Here is a 21,979-nt window from a genome sequence, read left to right as displayed (position 1 = left end):
AGAACCGATAGAGGTACTCAAGGTACCCTCCGCCACACAACGTCACATGGCTTGCGATGTATGGATGTAGGTGAAGATGTAGTGGTGAACGTGACAATTATCGAGGAGAATGGCTGGTAATTGATCAAGTGAAGTTTTCTGCTGTATCCCAAGTTAAACGGAGACTTAACGGATGGTGTGATTACGGCATTAGAAAACGTTCAGGAGCAGAAAATATATCACTGAAGACTGAAATCACATGAAAAATCAAGAGCAACAATGGATGTCAAATGGCTGATAAATGTATGATCCTGAAGTAATAGGTAGTTCCCAGATGGTGGGTTAAGAACCGCATTCAGATTAATCATCGAAACCCAATAAGGTTTCATTTCCCTCAGCAGCTATATGAAAATAAAGTAAACAAATTATAACAAAGTGACGAAATCCTAGAGTTATGAAAGCTAAACAGTATGTAATGTCGCGATACATTCATCTATTTGTTGTTTATTTTTAATAATCCACATTTGGAACGCTAAATTTACAGTAGGTCTACGTGTGTAAGTATGCAGTCATAAAATGATAATTTCAGATGATTTCTGTACAGTCGGTGTCGACCTTCATCTGCGAAAGATTACAGAGAGGGAAATTGTGAAATCACGTGGATGTGGTTCATCGTGGATTATGGGAACTTTTGATTACCTGCCACATTTTTAGAGCACCAAGAATGTGACCAACATGTTAAAAGATGTAATAGAGAGAAATGGTACATTTGCATACGCTTATATTCAGTAATGGGCACCAGGGAACATATCTGTGGATAGGAGACAGAAAAGCTCCTCACGTCATCAAGTCGAAGGAATTTACTTGTAATTAATTCAGTAGCTAGAGTTTCAAATGCTCCGGCGTGACAGAGTGCAAGATTATTATAACAATTTGTGCGATGTTGGAAATGCTGTCATGCCGTGGTAGACTTACCTAGGTACGGATGACGTTTAGTACACGATGCATTGTGGAGTTGCAGCACTCTCACTATAAAAGGATGGTGCTTTGTAATGGCCACATGTCTGCTGGCCGCTGGACTAAAGCCCTGACGGGCCCCACTGATAGGATTATCCTCGCGGAAGTGTTGTTATCTCAGACGTGTCTCCAGGCTTCGTGTACCTGTATTTAACGCAGCTCTCTGCCGTCGACACACCGTCACGTGAAATACTCTGCTGTTCGTTGCACGTAGACCAATATACGAGTATCGCCAGAATGTCATTTGTGATCCGCACATACTCTGTGTCACTGCCGATATCTAAGTATGAAATGGAGTGATGACTCACATCTGCATCGAGCAATTACACGACTTTAATCGCTAAAAAGTAACCTTTGTAATAGTGGTTGTTTTATTAGTAGAAGTAATTGTAATGATGGATTAATAGCTCGCCAATGACTCCTACAGCTTATGGTTCTTTAAAGAATCCACCTCAAATGCATAAAACAGGTTCAAACGTCGTCTTCAAATAATGTAATGTGTTAAATATTTCACAGGAAGTAAGAAATACTATGTGGTTCAACACAGTGCAGTTTTACAAGCGTCGTCAGTGTTTATAATGACGTCTGTCTTACAAGTACATTCATTAATGAATGCGGATGCGCTCTCCAAAATATGTTGCAATAAATTAAAACGTCATGCATGATGATGAACGTTCACTGCATGAACAGCAACAATTTTGTACGGACGAAGCTCTTTCTCCTTTCATTATTTTCTGGGGAGTGCCAGCCAGTAAGAAAAAGTTTGGAGAAGATTTGAAATTTTTTTTCACATTGGTTGGAGTTTGGTAAATGCGTTGTTTCTCAAATACGGGGTGAATACATTCTGGGTAATTTGCGCAGACTGAGTTACTTTGCCTCAAGACATAAACAGAACCTATATAAACACAACAACGAAATTTTTTCATCACCCCGGCTCCCAGAACTCCCGAAGATAGACGTTTACTGTAGATATTGTATCACAGACACAGTCCCTTTGACTATTCAGAGATGTCACTAAAACCGCCAAAACACGTAAACAACCATACATGAGCAGCGCCTATTAGACGGAGGGGGTCCGTTTCAGTAATTCCACCAAGACGTACATACACGGCTCGTGTTGTCTGTGGTTGAACCATGCCTTTTTTTTTTTTTTTGTCATCAGTCTACTGACTGGTTTGATGCGGCCCGCCACGAATTCCTTTCCTGTGCTAACCTCTTCATCTCAGCGTAGCACTTGCAACCTACGTCCTCAATTATTTGCTTGACGTATTCCAATCTCTGTCTTCCTCTACAGTTTTTGCCCTCTACAGCTCCCTCTAGTACCATGGAAGTCATTCCCTCATGTCTTAGCAGATGTCCTATCATCCTGTCCCTTCTCCTTATCAGTGTTTTTCACATATTCCTTCCCTCTCCGATTCTGCGTAGAACCTCCTCATTCCTTACCTTATCAGTCCACCTAAATTTCAACATTCGTCTATAGCACCACATCTCAAATGCTTCAATTCTCTTCTGTTACGGTTTTCCCACCGTCCATGTTTCACTACCATACAATGCTGTACTCCAGACGTACATCCTCAGAAATTTCTTCCTCAAATTAAGGCCGGTATTTGATATTAGTAGACTTCTCTTGGCCAGAAATGCCTTTTTTGCCATAGCGAGTCTACTTTTGATGTCCGCCTTGCTCCTTCCGTCATCGGTTATTTTACTGCCTAGGTAGCAGAATTCCTTACCTTCATTGACTTCGTGACCATCAATCCTGATGTTAAGTTTCTCGCTGTTTTCATTTCTACTACTTCTCATTAACTTCGTCTTTCTCCGATTTACTCTAAAACCATAGTGTGTACTCATTAGACTGTTCATTCCGGTCAGCAGATCGTTTAATTCTTCTTCACTTTCACTCAGGGTAGCAATGTCATCAGCGAATCGTATCATTGATATCCTTTCACCTTGTATTTTAATTCCACTTCTGAACCTTTCTTTTATTTCCATCATTGCTTCCTCAATGTACAGATAGAAGAGTAGAGGGGAAAGGCTACAGCCTTGTCTTACACCCTTCTTAATACGAGCACTTCGTTCTTGGTCGTCCACTCTTATTATTCCCTCTTGGTTGTATACAATATGACCCGTCTCTCCCTGCAGCTTACCCCTACTTTTTTCAGAATCTCGAACAGCTTGCACCATTTTATATTGTCGAACGCTTTTTCCAGGTCGACAAATCCTATGAAAGTGTCTTGATTTTTCATTATCCTTGCTTCCATTATTAGCCGTAACGCTGGCCGAAGTGGGCGTGCGGTTCTAGGCGCTACAGTCTGGAACCACGCGACTGCTACGGTCGCAGGTTCGAATCCTGCCTCGGGCGTGGATGTGTGTGATGTCCTTAGGTTAGTTAGGTTTAAGTAGTTCTACGTTCTAGGGGACTTATGACCTCAGCCGTTGAGTCCCATAGTGCTCAGAGCCATTTATTTTTAGCCGTAACGTCAGAATTGCCTCTCTCGTCCCTTTACTTTTCCTAAAGCCAAACTGATCGTCACCTAGCGCATTCTCAATTTTCTTTTCGATTCTTCTGTATATTATTCTTGTAAGCTGCTTCGATGCATGAGCTGTTAAGCTGATTGTGCGATAATTCTCGCACTTGTCAGCTCTTGCCGTCTTCGGAATTGTGTGGATGATGCTTTTCCGAAAGTCAGATGGTAGATCGCCAGACTCATATATTCTACACACCAACGTGAATAGTCGTTTTGTTGCCACTTCCCCCAATGATTTTAGAAATTCTGTTGGAATGTTATCTATCCCTTCTGCCTTATTTGACCGTAAGTCCTCGAAAGCTCTTTTGAATTCTGATTCTAATACCGGATCCCCTATCTCTTCTAAATCGACTCCTGTTTCTTCTTCTATCACATCATACAAATCTTCACCCTCATAGAGGCTTTCAATGTGTTCTTTCCACCTATCTGCTCTCTCCTCTACATTTAACAGTGGAATTCCCGTTGCACTCTTAATGTTACCACCGTTGCTTTTAATGTCACCAAAGGTTGTTTTGACTTTCCTGTTTGCTGAGTTTGTCCTTCCGACAATCATATCTTTTTCGATGTCTTCACATTTTTCCTGCAGCCATTTCGTCTTAGCTTCCCTGCGCTTCCTATTTATATCATTCCTCAGCGACTTGTATTTTTGTATTCCTGAATTTCCCGGAACATGTTTGTACTTCCTCCTTTCATCAATCAACTCAAGTATTTCTTCTGTTACCCATGGTTCCTTCGCAGCTACCTTCTTTGTACCTATGTTTTCCTTCCCAACTTCTGTGATGGCCCTTTTGAGAGGTGTCCATTCCGTTTCAACTGTACTGCCTACTGCGCTATTCCTTATTGCTGTATCTATAGCGTTAGAGAACTTCAAACGTGATCTGAGTCTTTATCTGCTCCTGGGTACGCCTTACAATCCAGTATCTGATTTCGGAATCTCTGTCTGACCATGATGTAATCTAATTGAAATCTTCCTGTATCTCCTGGCCTTTTCCAAGTATACCTCCTCCTCTTGTGATTCTTGAACAGGGTATTCGCTATTACTAGCTGAAACTTGTTACAGCACTCAATTAGTCTTTCTCCTCTTTCATTCCTTGTTCCAAGCCCATATTCTCCTGTAACCTTTTCTTCTACTCCTTCCCCTATAACTGCATTCCAGTCGCCCATGACTATTAGATTTTCGTCCCCCTCTACATACTGCATTAGCCTTTCAATATCCTCATACACTTTCTCTATCTGTTCATCTTCAGCTTGCGACGTCGGCATGTGTACCTGAACTATCGTTGTCGGTGTTGGTCTGCTGTCGATTCTGATTAGAACAACCCGGTCACTGAACTGTTGACAGTAGCACACCCTCTGCCCTACCTTCCTATTCATAACGAATCCTACACCTGTTATACCATTTTCGGCTGCTGTTTAAATTACCTGATACCCATCTGACCAGAAATCCTTGTCTTCCTTCCACTTCACTTCACTATATCTAGATTGAGCCTTTGCATTTCCCTTTTCAGATTTTCTAGTTTACCTACCACGTTCAAGCTTCTGACATTCCACGACCCGACTCATAGAACCTTATCCTTTCGTAGATTATTCAATCTTCTTCTCATGGTAACCTCCCCCTTGGCAGTCCCTTCCCGGAGATCCGAATGGGGGACTATTCCGGAATCTTTTGCCAATGGAGAGATCATCATGACACTTCTTCAATTACAGGCCACATGTCCTGTAGATACACGTTACGTGTCTTTAATGCAGTGGTTTCCATTGCCTTCTGCATCCTCATGTCGTTGATCATTGCTGATTCTTCCGCCTTTAGAGGCAATTTCCCACCACTAGGACAAGAGAGTGCCCTGAACCTCTATCCGCTCCTCCGCCCTCTTTGACAAGGTCTTTGGCAGAATGAGGCTGACTTCTTATGCCGGAAGTCTTCGGCCGCCAATGCTGATTATTTATCAAAATTTAGGCAGTGGCGGGGATCGAACACGTTTTGATTATGAATCAAAGACGCTACCCCTAGACCACGGTGTCAGTCCATGCCTAGACGGACAATACCGCATTGTTACATTGTGGCAGGAAGGGCTCTCAACAAAGGAAGTGTCCAGGCGTCTCGGAGTGAACCAAAGCGATATTGTTCGGACATGAAGGAGATACAGAGAGACAGGAACTGTCGATGACGTGCCTCGCTCAGGCCGCCCAAGGGCTACTACTGCAGTGGATGACCGCTACCTACCGATTATGGCTCGGAGGAACCGTGACAGCAACGCCAACACGTTAAATAATGCTTTTCGTGCAGCCACAGGGCATCACGTTACGACTCAAACTGTGCGCAATAGACTGCATGATGCGCAACTTCACTTCCGACACCCATGGCGAAGTCCATCCTTGCAACCATGACACCATGCAGTGCTCTGCAGATGGGCCCAACAACATGCCGAATGGACCACTCAGGATTGGCATCACATTCTCTTCACCGATGAGAGTCGCATATGCCTTTAACCAGACAATCGTCGGAGACGTGTTTGGAGGCAACCCGGTCAGACTGAACGCCTTAGACACACTGTCCAGCGAGTGCAGGAAGGGGGAGGTTCTCTGCTGTTTTGGGGTGGCACTATGTGGGGCCGACGTACCCCGCTGGTAGTCATGGAAGGCGCCGTAATTGATGCTCCTCAGACAAATAGTGCAACCATATTGGCAGCATATTGGCGAGGCATTCTTCTTCATCGACAAAATTCGCGCTCCATCATGCACATCTTGTGAATGACTTCTTTCAGAATAACGACACCGCTCGACTAGAATGGCGAACATGTTCTCCAGACACGAACGCTATCGAACATGCCTGGGATAGATTGAATAGGGCGGTTTATGTACGACGTGTCCCACCAACCACTCTGAGGGATCTACGCCGAATCGCCGTTGAGGAGTGGGACACTCTCGACCAACAGTGCCCTGATGAACTTGTGGATAATATGAAACGACGAATACAGGCATGCTTCAGTGCAAGATGACGTGCCACTAGGTATTAGAGGTACCAGTGTGTACAGCAATCTGACCTGTGAAGGTCTCGCTGTATGTGGTACAACATGCAATGTGTGGTTTTCAGGAGTAATGAAATGTGCGCAAATGATATTCGTGTTGATCTCTGTTCCAATTTTCTACACAAGTACCGGAACTCTCGGAACCGAGGTGATGCAAAACTTTTTTGATTTGAGTAGGTATCTTCAAAATTAAAATTGTGCTTCTTAATGAGTAGATCATTAATTTCTGTGATTTACTCGCTCGCAGAAGTCATTTCGCGAGATGCATATGTCAGGCAGTAATAATTTGCCTCTCTCTTCTGGACATGCATCCTTTCAGAGTTCTAACCTTGCGTTTGTCTCCTACTTAGCGTCTGCAACTAGGGATTTTTTAAGTGTCTCCGTAGGTCTTTCGCGCCTACTAAATAAACAGCAGCCACTATTCTTCAGATATTCTGTCCGTAGGCGTCCACAAGGGGGGGGGGACACATGGGGGGGGGGGGGGGAGGGTAAAAGGGGACCACTAGACCACTACACCCTACTAGAATCTGGTTGCGGCACTGAAATTCATTTCAGATTCTCGTGAATAACTAGAAATGATTTCCTGTGATTGTACGAAAACTAAGATTTAGCACTGACGAGTGTAGGGAATCCATGTGGCGTAGTAAAAGATAGCCTGTTTGAATGTCAGGTTGTTCACAGGAAACTGTCGTTTCGATGGTTTGGCCGTTCTTGCCAGTCTTTATGTTTATGAACCTTTGAAGTACGGTGCCGAAATAGAGTACCCGATCTTCTTGCTGTCGCTTCCTTGTACGTAGCAATATGAGCTACAGAAAGGAACAGTTGCAACATCCAGTGCAGCGCAACTGCCCATCACCCCGTCCCAAATTCCCACAAGAACAGTCGCTTCGCCTGCTGCATAACTTAGTCTCAGAAGTGAATTAGCATTTGTCCTGGATAAAGTGACTGTACTCTGTTTCACATTGCAGAGCGAATGTCATGTATATAGGGTACTCAGCCGTGCTGAATTGTAGGTGATTTCACCAGTACTTGTACATGAAGTGTATTCGCAGACGTGAATGCGAACAACCATCAGTTGTATAAAGGAATGATGGAAGAGAAAATTTGAGCCGGACCAGGACTCGAACCCAGATTTCCCTATTTACGGGAGTGGTCACCTTAACCACTTTGGCCATCCGTGCGCGGCTCACGGACAGACCTAAACGTACATATGGCGTAGTTCCTGCGGCACAGCCCGTATTCGTACACTCACTACGAAATTGCCGTAAAGCAAGGACATTTTATATGAAAGTCGCTGATGGGTGTCGGTAGATAACCACGATAACGCAGTGCCTTTGTTGTTAAGAAGAAGGGTGCAATGTTGCTTACGACATACATGCATGTCCGAAGGAACACTGAATCGTTATTCTTAACAACAAAGACGCTCAAATATTGTTATGATCTACACTTTACCTCTGGCCGCAAGTGCAGAAGAAATACAATTTTCAACCCTAGAAAAGACGGAATACTGTGAAATACCATGGCCGAAAAGGCATTGGGAATTTTTGAAACCATACGGGGTGCAGCCCAGGGCGGCATGTAGACTGGCGTGTGAGCTATGCCGTACAGTTGCCATGGCTACCGAACAACTCGTCAAACCAGGGAGACGAGGTCTGTTTTGTTTCAGTCCACTGGTTGTACTGACCTGTTAGATGGATGTTTCGAATGGATACCTCGATCCATAATCGTTCTAATAATATGACAAGATGTGCTTTTAATATCGTAAGGAGATACTTTATATTAAGGTATAACCGTAATAGAACTTAAAAAGATATTCACTGGATAAATGTCAAACCTTTTAGATCCAGTAAGTTTGTGCACTTCCCACCCAATTCATTTCTTGGAGCACGACAAGTTCTCATACTTAGCTAAAAAGGCACTTTTCACTTTTTGAATCCTGCCCCTATTGAAAACCCTTCTATACACATTCATGCCACTCTCGATCCCACGTCGTATTAGCCGCAGGTTGACGATTAATAGCCAAGATTCTGCCAATAAGTGTTTTGTAAACACCTCTTTCACGTACGAATTTTATTTTGGGAACGAGGAATTCCGCCTTATACAAGACACCTTTTTTCTGTTTTGTTTCACCCAGACATATTTCAGCACTTTTTGTGCTATCTTCAGTCGGTTATTTATTATTTTCTAACTATAAAATAGTTGTTACACATTAACATTTAGTGAAACTTTTGGTGCATAATATTTGCAATTCTGAATGAATGATTGTTGTAAAATATTACACATCATTTGTTCATAGTTCACAGTTGAAACGTGTATTAACGACCTGATGCACTGTGTGTTGTTTATAACATTATGTCGAAGTTCTATTTGTAGCTTAACTGGCGTAAAGATCGAATGTATTCATTAGTTAACGTACCTTGCATGTTGCTATTGGATTTTTATTTTATTCTGCTACACAGTCTACAACGTCTCATCTGCAAACAGCATAACGTAATTTTTATTTTTCTGTTTATTATGCATTTAGAAACGGAAATGAGTATATATCAGGATTCTTTTGTGTAACTTACAGTTTTGATATCGTGGCGCTTTCTCATATGTCGCTGGCGAAGTGAACAGGCTGATTTCATGATCTGTGGTCTCTCTTTCTGTCTCAGTCCTGAACACACACACACACACACACACACACACACACACACACACACACACACACACACTAAAAAAAACGAAACACGAAAGATGCCAAATACACTTCAAAGTCGGGCGCCTTACCCAGCCAAACACTACGACACAAATGAATACCACACAGCCACAACAACGCGCAATGCCGGTGAAAATTCTGCTCACGTTTTGAAAAATCGGAGGAAGTGCAGTGTAAGCGACCATAGGCCACGAAATAAGCCTATTCAATTCGCCAGCAACATATGAGAAAACAACAGAACATCCAAACCGTAAGTTACACACGAGAAACCTGATATATAATCATTTCCGTTTGTAAATGCATAATAAACAGAAATACAAAAATTATGTTTTGCCGTTTGCAGATGAGACGTTGTAGACTGTGGAGCAGAATAGCTACCTAAATAAATGTCCAATAACATCATGTAAGTATGTAAACTAATGCATACATCCACTCTTTTCGCCAATTAAGCTATAAATACAACTTTGACATAATGTTATAAACAACACACAGTGCATCAGGTCGTTAATACTTTTCTCAACTGTGAACTATGAACAAATGATGTATAATATTTTACAACAATTATTCATTCACAACTGTAAATATTATGTACCGAAAGTTTCGCTAAATGTTAATATATTACAACAATTTTACAGTTAGGAAATAATAAATAACCTACTGAAGAAAGCACAGAAGTGCTGAAACATGTCTGAGTGAAACAAAACAGAAAAAAAATTGTCTGGCATAAGGTGGAATTCCTCTTTCCTATTTTCGTAGAAAGTACGGACGCAACAAGAAGAACTGCAACACCACAAGATGAATTTTATTTTGTTAGGGCTAGTCCAGTGAATCTCAGTACGCATCAGCTTACAGCTCGTTTTATGTATCGTTTCCACTACGCTCGCTTCAGACGATTACACCTAGGTATTTTACTGTGGATGCTGTTTCCAATGATTTATCTGCAATACTGTTACCAAACAGTTATGGCCCTTCTGCCGTTTTTTTTGTCATACTTAGAAACAACAAGCCAGGGGAACATCAGCGTATGTGGGATTCAATGCGACACCGCTAGGATCAAGTATCAGTGCTAAAGGAGGGAAAGGAGACTTGCTAAGCTGATACGTTCTGTTAATATTTTCCCAAAGAAATGTAATATGAAATGCTGTAGACAATATATTCTAACATGAAACCGAAGCGTTTCCTGATCCATATGTGCGCTATCCTATAGGTGAATAATGCGCAGTAAAAGTTCTACCGTCGTTTTTGTTACACCACATTTGTAGGCATTATAGGTATTATGATCATTGCCCTCTGCGAGACTGAATCCCATCTGGTAGCGCGTTTGGACAAGTGATGCGAAAACTGAAGTGTATAACAGGCGCGGAGTCGAATGGTGGATCATTCCAGCGATAATATTACACCATATGTATAGGCATTGATAAGCTAAACCTTCATGACCACTGCCTACCGCGAGACTGAATTCCATCTGGTAGCGCTTTGGGCAATTGATGCGGGAGTGAAAGAGTAAGTGGAGCAGGGACGAGTGGTGAATCATTCCAGATGCTATACAGTCCAAGGTGGGGAAGTATACTGACATAAGCGATTTGCCAAAGAGGATTTCTTACAACCTGGCGTGTGGGAAAGAACGTTTTGGAGACGGCGATTCTGGTAGGTTGTTCGCATGCTGCTGTCACGGGCATCCATGGAAAGCAGTTGAAAGACGGTGAAGCAACGAGCAGGTGACAGGGTGTTGTTACTTAGTTAGTTGGTTGCGTGTTCTGTAGATCAATCGCATGGTACAGTAGCCGTTATGATGTGGAACGTGTAAAGTGCACAAGAAATGCACATATGAAACAAGATTTTTTTACAATGCAGAGTTAAAGAATAATATTTGTATTATTTACCCCATTCCCTTAAATGGCACAAAATGCATATACTATATATCAAGATTTATTTATTCTTACTCAAGAATTCATCTATGGTATAGAAGGAGTTGTCAAGCAGATATGATTTCAATTTATTTTTGAAGCTATTACTGCTATCTGTCAGACACCTTATTTCATCTGGTAATTTGTAGAAAAATTTTTATAGCAGCATATTTTACCCCTGTCTGTGCCAAATATAGGTTGAGTAAAGGATAGTGTAAGTCTTCCTTATTCTAGTATTACAATAATGAATGTCAATGTTGTTTTTAAACTGCTCCATGTTGTTGACAACAAATTTCATTAATGAGTAAATGTACTGTGAGGGAAAGTGGGAAATGAAGCTGTAGAAGGTATAACAGGGAAATATGGTCTTGGTACAACAAATGAAGCTGGACAGAGACTCCTAGAATTCTGCCAAGAAAATTCATTGATAATTACTAATACACTATTTCAACTACCAAAGCGACGCCTATATACCTGGACTTCGCCAGATGGCCAACACCGGAACCAAATTGATTACACACTTTGTAATCGGAGGTGGAAGAGAGCGGTTCAGTCAGCTACAACAAGACCTGGGGCTGACTGCGGATCAGATCATGAGCTCCTGATTGCAAAATTTCGGCTGAAATTTCAGAATGTAGCAAAAAGTATCCCAACGTGCAGATACGACCTTAACTCTATACCCTCCGACTATGCTGTAGAGGTACAAAACAGATTTAATGTATTACAGCTGGAGGACAAAAGCTCGCAAGAGATGTGGACAGTAGTAGCTAATACTGTCAAGGAGACCGCAGAGAAACACATTCCCAAGAAAAGGAACAGTAAGAAGGCTAGATGGCTGTCAGTTGAGGCACTGCAAGTTGCAGAAGAACGAAGGAAAGCAAAAATCAAGGGAGATAGATCAGCTATGTTTGAATTAAATAAAGATTTTCAGAAATTAGCTAGCAGAGATAAAAATATATTCTTTAATGAACAGTGGAAGGAAGTTGAAGATAGTAACGTGATGGGGAAGACAAGAGATCTTTATAAGAAAATTGGAGAAATTAAAGGAAAATTCCAGGCAAAAATTGGAATGATAAAAAATAGAAACGGGAAAGATCTGAGTGAAGCAGAGGATGTTAAGGAAAGATGGGCAGAATATGTAGAAGACCTATACAAGAAAGAACTGCATCATGACAGGGCTCCTACTGCTGATGTTAATGTTAATTTAGAACTAGAGCCAGATATTTTGGAGAGCGAGTGGGCCCTTGAAAATATGGCTGATAATAAAACTAGTGGACATGATGAAATACCAGCAGAATTGTTTAAAGTCACTGGAAAGGATGCAGTGAAAGTGCTGCACTCAATATGTCAAAAAATATGGATCACGCAGCAGTGGCCAGAAGACTGGGAAAGATCAGTATTCATCCCCATTCCAAAGAAGAAAAGTTCTAAAGAATGCTCAGATTACCGAACAATCGCACTTATTTCACATGCTATCAAAGTTATGTTGAAAATCTTACAAAATAGACTTCGCCAATATCTAGATCGAGAGCTGCCAGAAGAACAAGCTGGATTTAGGAAAGGAAGAGGAACTAGAGATCAAATTGCTAACATTCGGTGGATTATGGAAAAAGCGAGAGAATTGCAGAAAGATGTGTACCTCTGCTTTATTGACTACGCCAAACCCTTTGACTGCGTCGATCACAACAAATTATGGAACGTACTGAAAAACATGGGTGTACCAGATCACCTCATTCGTCTGATACGGAGTTTATACCTTGACCAAGAAGCCACGGTGAGAACTATGTATGGAACAACGAAATGGATAAAGATTCAGAAAGGGGTCCGGCAAGGCTGCATACTGTCACCGTACTTATTCAATCTGTATGCAGAACATGTCATGAGGAATGCGAGGCTAGATGAAGGAGAAACAGGAATTAAAATAGCTGGAATAAATGTAAACAACCTCAGGTACGCGGATGATACGATCCTGTTGGCAGAAAGTGAAGAAGAATTGAGAACACTCTTACTGAAGGTGAAAGACGAAAGTGAAAAGGCTGGTCTTATGCTGATTGTGAAGAAAACGAAAATTATGGCACCTACACCTACCAATTCGTGGGATATAGCAGGGGAAACCATGGAGGTAGTGACCACATTCAGTTATCTCGGTTCCCAGATCTCTGCTGACGGAGACTGCAGCCATGAAATCCGGAGATGCCTGTTGCTCGGTAGACAGGCGATGTCAAACCTTGACAAGGTTATAAGGTCCAGAGATATAACACTAGCAACAAAGATCCGTATTGTGAGGGCTATGGTCTTTCCAGTTGTGATGTATGGATGTGAGACCTGGACCATTAGAAAGGTTGAACGGCGAAGAATTGACTCCTCCGAATTGTGGTGTTGGAGGAAACTTCTTAGAGTTCCATGGACTGCAAAGAGAACCAACAGATCAATATTGGAGCAAATTAAACCAGATTTCTCCCTGGAAGGTCTAATCTTAAAACAAAAGCTGACCTACTTTGGACACACAATGCGAAGGCATGCCTCGCTGGAAAAAACATTAATGCTGGGGAAGATTGAAGGAACTAGAAGAAGATGACGTCAGAGGATGAGATGGATCGATGGCATCACAGAAGCAATGTGTTCCAACCTGGAAGGTCTACAGGAGAAAGTAAAAGACAGGAAAAAGTGGCGTGATTTGGTTCATGGGGTCACGAAGAGTCGGAACCGACTAAACGAATAGAGAGAGAGAGAGAGAGAGAGAGACTGTGAGGCTGTTGCAAGAAATCCCAATATTTAAAAAAGATGCATACAAGATATGCGACTATGAACCCCACACATTATTCTAACCTCTTTCTTTTGAGTAATGAATACTTTTTGTCAAAATGCTGAGTTACCCCAAAATATTATTCTGTATGACATCAGAGAGTGTAAGTATGCAAAGTATATTAGCTTACTAATTTCTATATCTTCAAAATCGGCAATTATTCTGATTCCAAAAACTGCTGAACCTAGTCGCTTTAGAAGATCCAAAATACGAAATTTTCAAATATCATCTATATGTACACCCAAAAACATAGTACGCTCTAACCTGTCTAATGACTTCATTTGATGGGTTATATTTATTGAAGGAACTGTACATTTTGCAGCAGAAAGTTGGATGCCGTTTGTTTTTTCAAAGTTTAGAGCAAGCAAATTTGCTGAAAACCAGTCAATGACTTTTCCAAATACCTTATTTGTATCATTTTCGATTGGAGTTTCCTTTACTGGATTAATAATGATGCTTGCATCATCAACAAACAGTGTCATTTCAGCTTATTGTTTCAGATAGGAAGGGAGGTCGTTCATATATATCAAGAACAGGAAGGGCCCCATGATTGAACCCTGTGGAACAACTAATGTAATTTCCCCACAGTTAGATGAAGTGGCAAACTTATTTAAATCAGTTGACCCATGTAAGGAAACTTTTTGCTTCCTTTTCTGTAGGTATGACTTAAACCACTCATATGCTATTGCATTTATACCATAGAATTGTAATTTCTGTAACATAATGTCATGGTTCACACAATCAGATGCTTTGGGCAAGTCACACAACACTCCCATTGGTGCCATTTTACTATGTAAAGACTCTATTATGTGGACAGTGAAATTGTATGTTGCAGTATAGGACGTGAAGGTCAGGAGACTTAATCCCTCATTAAAGCAGGATAGTCGGTGCTCTGTGGCAGGGCTGATGACGTAATGCAATGCTCTGTGCCAGTGCTGCCACAGCGTTTCAGAGTACTCTGTTCAGTGCACGTTGTAGAACATGGTGGCTCGAAAGCAGACGACCCCAACGTCGTCTCATGCTGGCCCCACGACCGCAGGTGTCCTAAGAGTTAATACAAACGACTTGATATAGTGCTGGTATTACAGATTACACTGTCCAGCTTACATTCTAGAGCTTGTAGCTCCGAAGTTAAAGACCATTACGTATTCTCACGTTGACCCAGCGATATCTTCAACTACAGTAATTTCGATTATAAAGCAATTTATATAAAACTAAACAGGCTTTACTTTGGGTATAACGAAAGTATAAAGGTTCATACAAATGAAACAATAAACGGTCGCCAGCCTAATTAGGCATATTAATTTCAAACATTAGTTCCAATAAAATTCAACATTAGTAGTTGTAGTGTCTTTCATTACGATTCCCTTTGAGTAGTACACTGGATACATACGACCACAGGGCGATCTAAGATGTGGGTAGCAGTAGTTATCACTAATGCACAAACCAGTTATCATAGAAAGCAAGATTGTACTCCACTCATGATAATAATAATAACTACAGCTACAATCACAATCATTATGTAACTCAGTACTGAGATGTTACTGCAGGAAACAATGAACTTAAGTTGGGCATGAAAAGAGTTCTGGCTTAACTGACAAATAAATAGCACAAATAAAATTAAACAATACTACATATACACTTTTTTGTACTCCCATTTACATAAAAAAATCAGATTTCTTTAGTAGCAATAAATATCCCAATTATCTTTCTGATATGAGAAGAACATAATGGGGACCCATAAACTGATACTGTCTCTGTAGGAAAACTCTATGATTATTCCAGAAGCAAAGCTCAATTCAATCAACATTAGTTCTTCGCCCCACTTCGCGTAATCTATGTTTTCAATGTTTAAAGCAAATTACTCAACACTCAGCTCGATTAATCAAAACAGAAACCATTGTTCATGTTAGCAATCAAAACTAAATTACGTTTCAAATAAGTTTACACTTACGTGCCTTTTTCATCACCAGTGAAGCAGGTATTTTAGGCAGTAACTTTTACATTCTCTGGCAATGAATTTTTCCACATTTAATACAGAGAATTAAATCACTAGTTAGTTAGAAACATGATACTCGTTTTTCTGCACACTTAGGAGGGGATTCTGCTTCCGTTCGTGATTAGGATGGAGTTAGGGTTAAAAACACGGGTTTATAACACTTAGATTATTATTGAAAACACTCACACAAATTTACTGGTCCACGCTGGAATACATATCTGTGTGCCTGAAGTTGTTATAGCAGTGGCGAAGTAGTGGTGGCAAGCGACGTGGCGGCTAACTCTACCCACTGCTCTTGATGTTGAATGCTCTTTACAATTTCTTTTTGGCGACGGATTTTTATCGTGTTCGAACCATTCTGTATTGCCGAAAGTAGTATGCAACAGCCATTTACACATCCTAAGCTACTTTCCATACAAAACGGCTTCCAAATGCCTCCCTTGCTACCCTACATGTGTACCGTGCAACGGCTAGCCACCGACTGCGTACCTTTCCCACCACGTAGCCGCCCAGTTCGACCGCCAAAACCACCTTTTACATCACTCCAAGCCAATTCCTTGCGGAGGGACTTCCCTACAGCTTTTACCTTTCACATTATAGGTTTCCTACGCATGAACCAGCTTCCAATATACAAATTTTTGTTTATGAACATACATATATTATAAAATTTCATTATTTTTAAACATCATTTAGCTTTTATAATATATATATTACCAACTTTAACTTTCCTGTCACAAATCAATGACCTTTAACTAACAAAGAACAAACGCTTCCTAAACACAGATACATAGTTAATTGAATAAATCTATTTCTAATCGATATTGGTGTTACAAATTGTACATGTAAATCCTATTAAAAGACTGGAAGAGCTCTCAGTCTCTACTAGCTGCTAAGTATTCTCTTTCAACTACTGATTACATTACGTTTTTTATTCAACTAGTATAAATTGCCTGTGGCTCTTTGGATTACGTTAACCGCTCCTGACTATCAAACGAGGAGCAACTTATAGCTGAAAGAGACCATGTGTGACATGCTTGTTACTGCATTGTCAGCCGGAATGCAGGAAGGCAGTAACGCATGTCGTATAACCATTTCCTTGTACGCAGATGATAAATATTGAAATGTTCACATGAATGTCTACATCAAGGTTGATTTTCTTCTTTCGAAGGTTGCCATCATTCCAGTCTGAGTGGAAGATTGCCCCCACTGGTCCTGGTGTTGGTCACAGCCTACTGCAGTCTCTGAGGACAGAGGTACGTATCTCGAATTGTCGCCTCTCACATCAGTTGCTCACGCCTTAGCGCACATCTGCTCGTCGTCTTCCTAGTGCCTCTAGAGGTGGTTTTTTTTCGTTATTCAAACTCTGAAACAGATTGCAGAATCGCTGAGGGGTTACGTTAAATATATGGGACTGGATAATGCTTGGCATCAGGAGCATCGGCAAACTATTCTCTCGTCATTTTTTCGGTTTTCCGTCTTTTCTTAGTTGCTTTAAATTCGTGAAGGTATGTTACGTATATGCAACTAACTAAAGGCAGTTTGTTTATTGCAATACGTGTTTCGCTTCAGTTATTTAGGAAGCATCTTCAGTGGCGATTTCCAGCGCTGTTAACTGATACGTGTGGTCCTGGAGATGTATTCGTTAATTCCCATGCTCCAGCTTGCCTATTTCTGGCGTTCTTTCACCCACATTTGTCACGTCACATATATATGCATCCACCATAGAAGCTACTTTTCAATTTCGATCTTTCAGCACCCTGTTAAAACCAAAATCACCGCATCATATCGTCCACCACATCTTTAACAGTTTCCTCTTTCCGCGCCTACGACTTCCCTTCTTCTCCTGCATGTTAACATACATAAAAACGATAATGTTAATCATAACCCTTCCCATAATTGACACAGTCTTGTAAAATGAAATCGAGGCACAAAGAATGACGAAATGAAAAACTTCCACAAATACTGAGTGACAGGGTACGTCAACGGACTATAATTGTTTTTTGGCTGTCCTCGATAACGTCATATCCAGCGTACACTACCGGCCATTAAAATTGCTACACCACGAAGATGACGTGCTACAGACGCGAAATTTAACTGACAGGAAGAAGATGCTGTGATATGCAGATGATCAGCTTTTCAGAGCATTCACACAAGGTTGGCGCCGGTGGCGACGCCTACAACGTGCTGACATAGGGAAATTTTTCAACCGATTTCTCATACACAAACAGCAGTTGACCGGCGTTAGCTGGTGAAATGTTGTTGTGATGCCTCGTGTAAGGAGACGAAATGCGTACCGTCACGATTCCGACTTTTATAAAGGTCGGATTGTAGCCTACCGCGATTGCGGTTTACCGTTCGTGACATTGCTGCTCGCGTTGGCCAAATCCAATGACTGTTAGCAGAATATGGAATCGGTGGGTTCATGAGAGTAATACGGGACACCGTGCTTTATCCCAACAGCCTCGTACCACTAGCAGTCGAGATGACAGGCATCTTATCTGCATGGCTGTAACGGATCGTGCAGCCACGTCTCGATCCCTGAGTCAACAGATGGGAACATTTGCAAGACAACAACCATCTGCACGAACAGTTCGACGGCGTTTGCAGCAGCATGGACTATCAGAGCGGAGACCATGGCTGCGGTTACCCTTGACGCTGCATCACAGACAAGAGCGCCTGCGATGGTGTACTCAACGACGCACCTGGGTGCACGAATGGCAAAACGTAATTTTTTCGGATGAATCCAGGTTCTGTTTACAGCATCATGATGGTCGCATCCGTGTTTGGCGACATAGTGGTGAACGCAAATTGGAAGCGTGTATTCGTCATCGCCATACTGGCGTATCACCCGGCGTGATGGTATGGGTTGCCATTTGTTACACGTCTCTGGCACCTCTTGTTCGAATTGATGGCACTTCAAACAGTGGACATTACATTTCAGATGTGTTACGACCCGTGGCTCTACCATTCATTCGATACCTGCGAAACACTACATTTCAGCAGGATAATGCACGACCGCATGTTGCAGGTCCTGTAAGGGCCTTTCTGGATACAGAAAATGTTCGACTGCTGCCTTGGCCAGCACATTCTCCAGATGTCTCATCAATTGAAAACGTCTGGTCAGTGGTGGCCGAGCAACTGGCCTCTCACAATACGCCAGTCACTACTCTTGATGAACTGTGGCCTTGTTGAAGCTGCATGGGGAGCTGTACCTGTACACGCCATCCAAGCTCTGTGTGACTCAATGCCCAGGCGTATGAAGGCCGTTGTTACTGCCAGAGGTGGTTGTTCTGGGTACTGATTTCTCAGGATCCATGCACGCAAATTGCGTGAAAAAGTAATCACATGTCAGTTCTAGTATAATATGTTTGTCCAATGAACACCCGTTTATCATCTGCATTTCTTCTTGGTGTAGTAATTGGAATGGCCAGTAGTGTAATTCGTGCACCCTTGGAGGCGACGTACCATATCACTCGGGACGTGATCGTTAATGAGATCTGCGCAGCAGTACTCTTCCGTGACTGATACCAACTACGTGTGACACAAAAATCATGCATAATTCCTCGTATAAGGAAAGGAAATTGTACAAACATTGGTATGTCAACAGCTACTCTCACCAAATGTTGAAAATATACCACTTTCACATGGCATAACTACACTACTTGAGTTTACTCAAATGATTTGTTGAAAATGGAGCTACAGTTCTTCGAAGTCGTCCTGTAAAAAAGCATATACTGTATGGCGCCTTGCAGAATTTGTTTCCCTTACACAAGGAGAGAGCAGCTGCGCGTCCAGCACACCGCATCGCAATGTGTATAAGGTGTAAGACAGTCGAAATTTTATTTACGCAAATAGGCTCGCATACAAGGGAGATGTAAATGCGATCTAGCGTATTTCACCACAATATGGAATAATTTCAAGACACAAAATTCGATTACAAATTGGACTTGCACTACAAATTTGCAGTTACCGTCTTGTAAAAGCTAGATTGAGGTGGTTCGTTCAAGACTGTGATGACATCATTCTACTGAAAGGCACATAAAAAATACAAAAGAAGCTACAAAAATATTGAAACTTCAAATAGAAATATCTATAACCACAGGGGCAAACAACAAACATTTTCAACACTGATGGCAAATTAATATTATAAAGCACATCGAGGTCTTGATCCTAGTACACAAATAGCGTCCTCACCCTAAGTTCAAATGTTTACCTTCGGAGATCAGGATGAACATAATTTTCACCTTTAATGTGTCAAATGGTCAACCTAGTGGCAGAGTAAAACTTATTATAGAATGGTCTACTTCCCGACAGATATTTAAGAAACGTAATTTTCTCCTCAACTCTATTTCTCGTCGAATGTGAGGACGAACTTCGGATAATTCCTTTTTTTTGTTATTTTTATTTTTAAACTGAGAATCTCATCCTTTCTTACTTATGACGAGTTTTCGTAGTGGTCTAGTTCATGTACCATAACTAGTTAAGCGAAAATGTAAATCATTTCAGTACGATTTTTTTCGCTAATACTATAAACATCATAACAATTAGTGAAAATTATCTAATTTCATTTATGAACGTAACACAAGGTACCACATTACGATAACCATAATACACTTCCTTTGTGCATATAATTTTTCAGGGCACATAAATATTTGTTCAGGGAGATCAAAAGACATGGGATTTTTCATCAGCACTACTTCTCTACATTACGACTGTAATAGTGTGAAATATCTGTCGCGAGTAAATGCTATGCAGTTAGCATATTTAAGAAAATTTTTCATTATGAACATCGTGAGAAATACTAAACACACTTCTACAAGTTGAAATCGCCTAGAATAATTGGATTTAACAACAGTTTCTGAATTGAAATACTTGAATCACATGAAAATCCATGTTACATCATCTGTGACCAACACTGGTGACAATTTAACGGATAAAAATCGACATTCATCATGCGAGAGGAGTTAACACTGATAATGATATATTGATGTTATTGTGTTCTTATGAATCCAGTTGTACTCGTGATCCTTCCTACTTTATAAAGAACCTCTTCATAACGCAGGAAGAAACTAATTATTCTCATTACAATTGTGTTACTAGCATTACTAATCATTTATTTTAAGCTTGTAGTAGATTTTACATTTATTTGTCTTTCGCCTTCCGTGCTTTACGTTCCTCTCATTTTCGAAGACCGATATTTTCATAAATAAGTTACTAGAAAAAATAAGTTGGAGATCAGCCACAGGTGTTACTTACTACATCTGTAACATGTAGAATACTTTTGCACGACCGTGAGTTTTAACACTAGTGGTTTAGACTCAATATTGGAGAAATTATGGAATAATTACCAATCCCTCCATCTGTTTAAAACTTGTGGATATTCATCAGTAATAAAATAATTGGACATTATTGGCTTCGTTACATGGAAACACAAAAACTGTAACTAGTAGTGTCATATGAGCAGCAGCCAGAGGTAGCGCTTACGGTGAGTTTTCTAATGATCCCAACCTACATGTCAACAGGTGCAGCCTATCCCCGGATGAGAAGACATGGCTGTACCTTAAAGAGTTGGATGTTTCCAGAAGATCTGCAGCCAGTGTAACGTCACCAGAGGACATTGGTGCTACCACGCTCTATCATCATCTGATGCTTCGCTCTCTCATTATTATCTCATCCTCTCGTGTAAATAACTGTCAAATAAAATGCTTTACCCTTTCAATATTTATCGACTGCTTTTCCAGTGTATGTTACCTCTGTGAATTAAAATCACTTACTCTGGGAACGTCAGGTAGGATGTTACCTAGTTGACACTACAATCATTGGAGGCGTCACATTCCTAAATCGACGTAAGAGATTTGTTATCGTGCTTCCCCTCTGCAAAATTTTGGTTACACAGAGGCAAGAATACTAGTGTCTTGAAATGACAATTTCTTGGAATGAAATCACACTCGTATGTGTTCTGCAAGAAGCACTGATTATCTGATTGTCATAAGTCGTTCATCAATAACTTCACGTAAGA

At 41.1% G+C, this 21,979-nt stretch overlaps 1 protein-coding gene across 1 annotated transcript in view; it reads left to right on the top strand.

Annotated features, from left to right (window-relative positions):
• LOC124552876 (lachesin-like) overlaps nt 1-21,679 on the top strand; it is a 333,701-nt gene extending 312,022 nt beyond the window's left edge. Inside the window, exons 8-9 of the mRNA XM_047130152.1 lie at nt 17,129-17,213; nt 21,483-21,679. Coding sequence (XP_046986108.1) covers nt 17,129-17,205 — 77 coding nt within the window. The 3' untranslated portion in view covers nt 17,206-17,213; nt 21,483-21,679. The remainder of the gene's footprint in view (nt 1-17,128; nt 17,214-21,482) is intronic.
• The last annotated feature ends 300 nt before the right edge of the window (nt 21,680-21,979 follow it).

The sequence above is a fragment of the Schistocerca americana genome, chromosome 1, assembly GCF_021461395.2.
Source record: "Schistocerca americana isolate TAMUIC-IGC-003095 chromosome 1, iqSchAmer2.1, whole genome shotgun sequence".
In the NCBI taxonomy this organism is placed as follows: Eukaryota; Metazoa; Arthropoda; class Insecta; order Orthoptera; family Acrididae; genus Schistocerca; species Schistocerca americana.
Note: the sequence above shows the minus strand (reverse complement) of the source record. Positions and strands in the feature narration are given on the sequence as shown.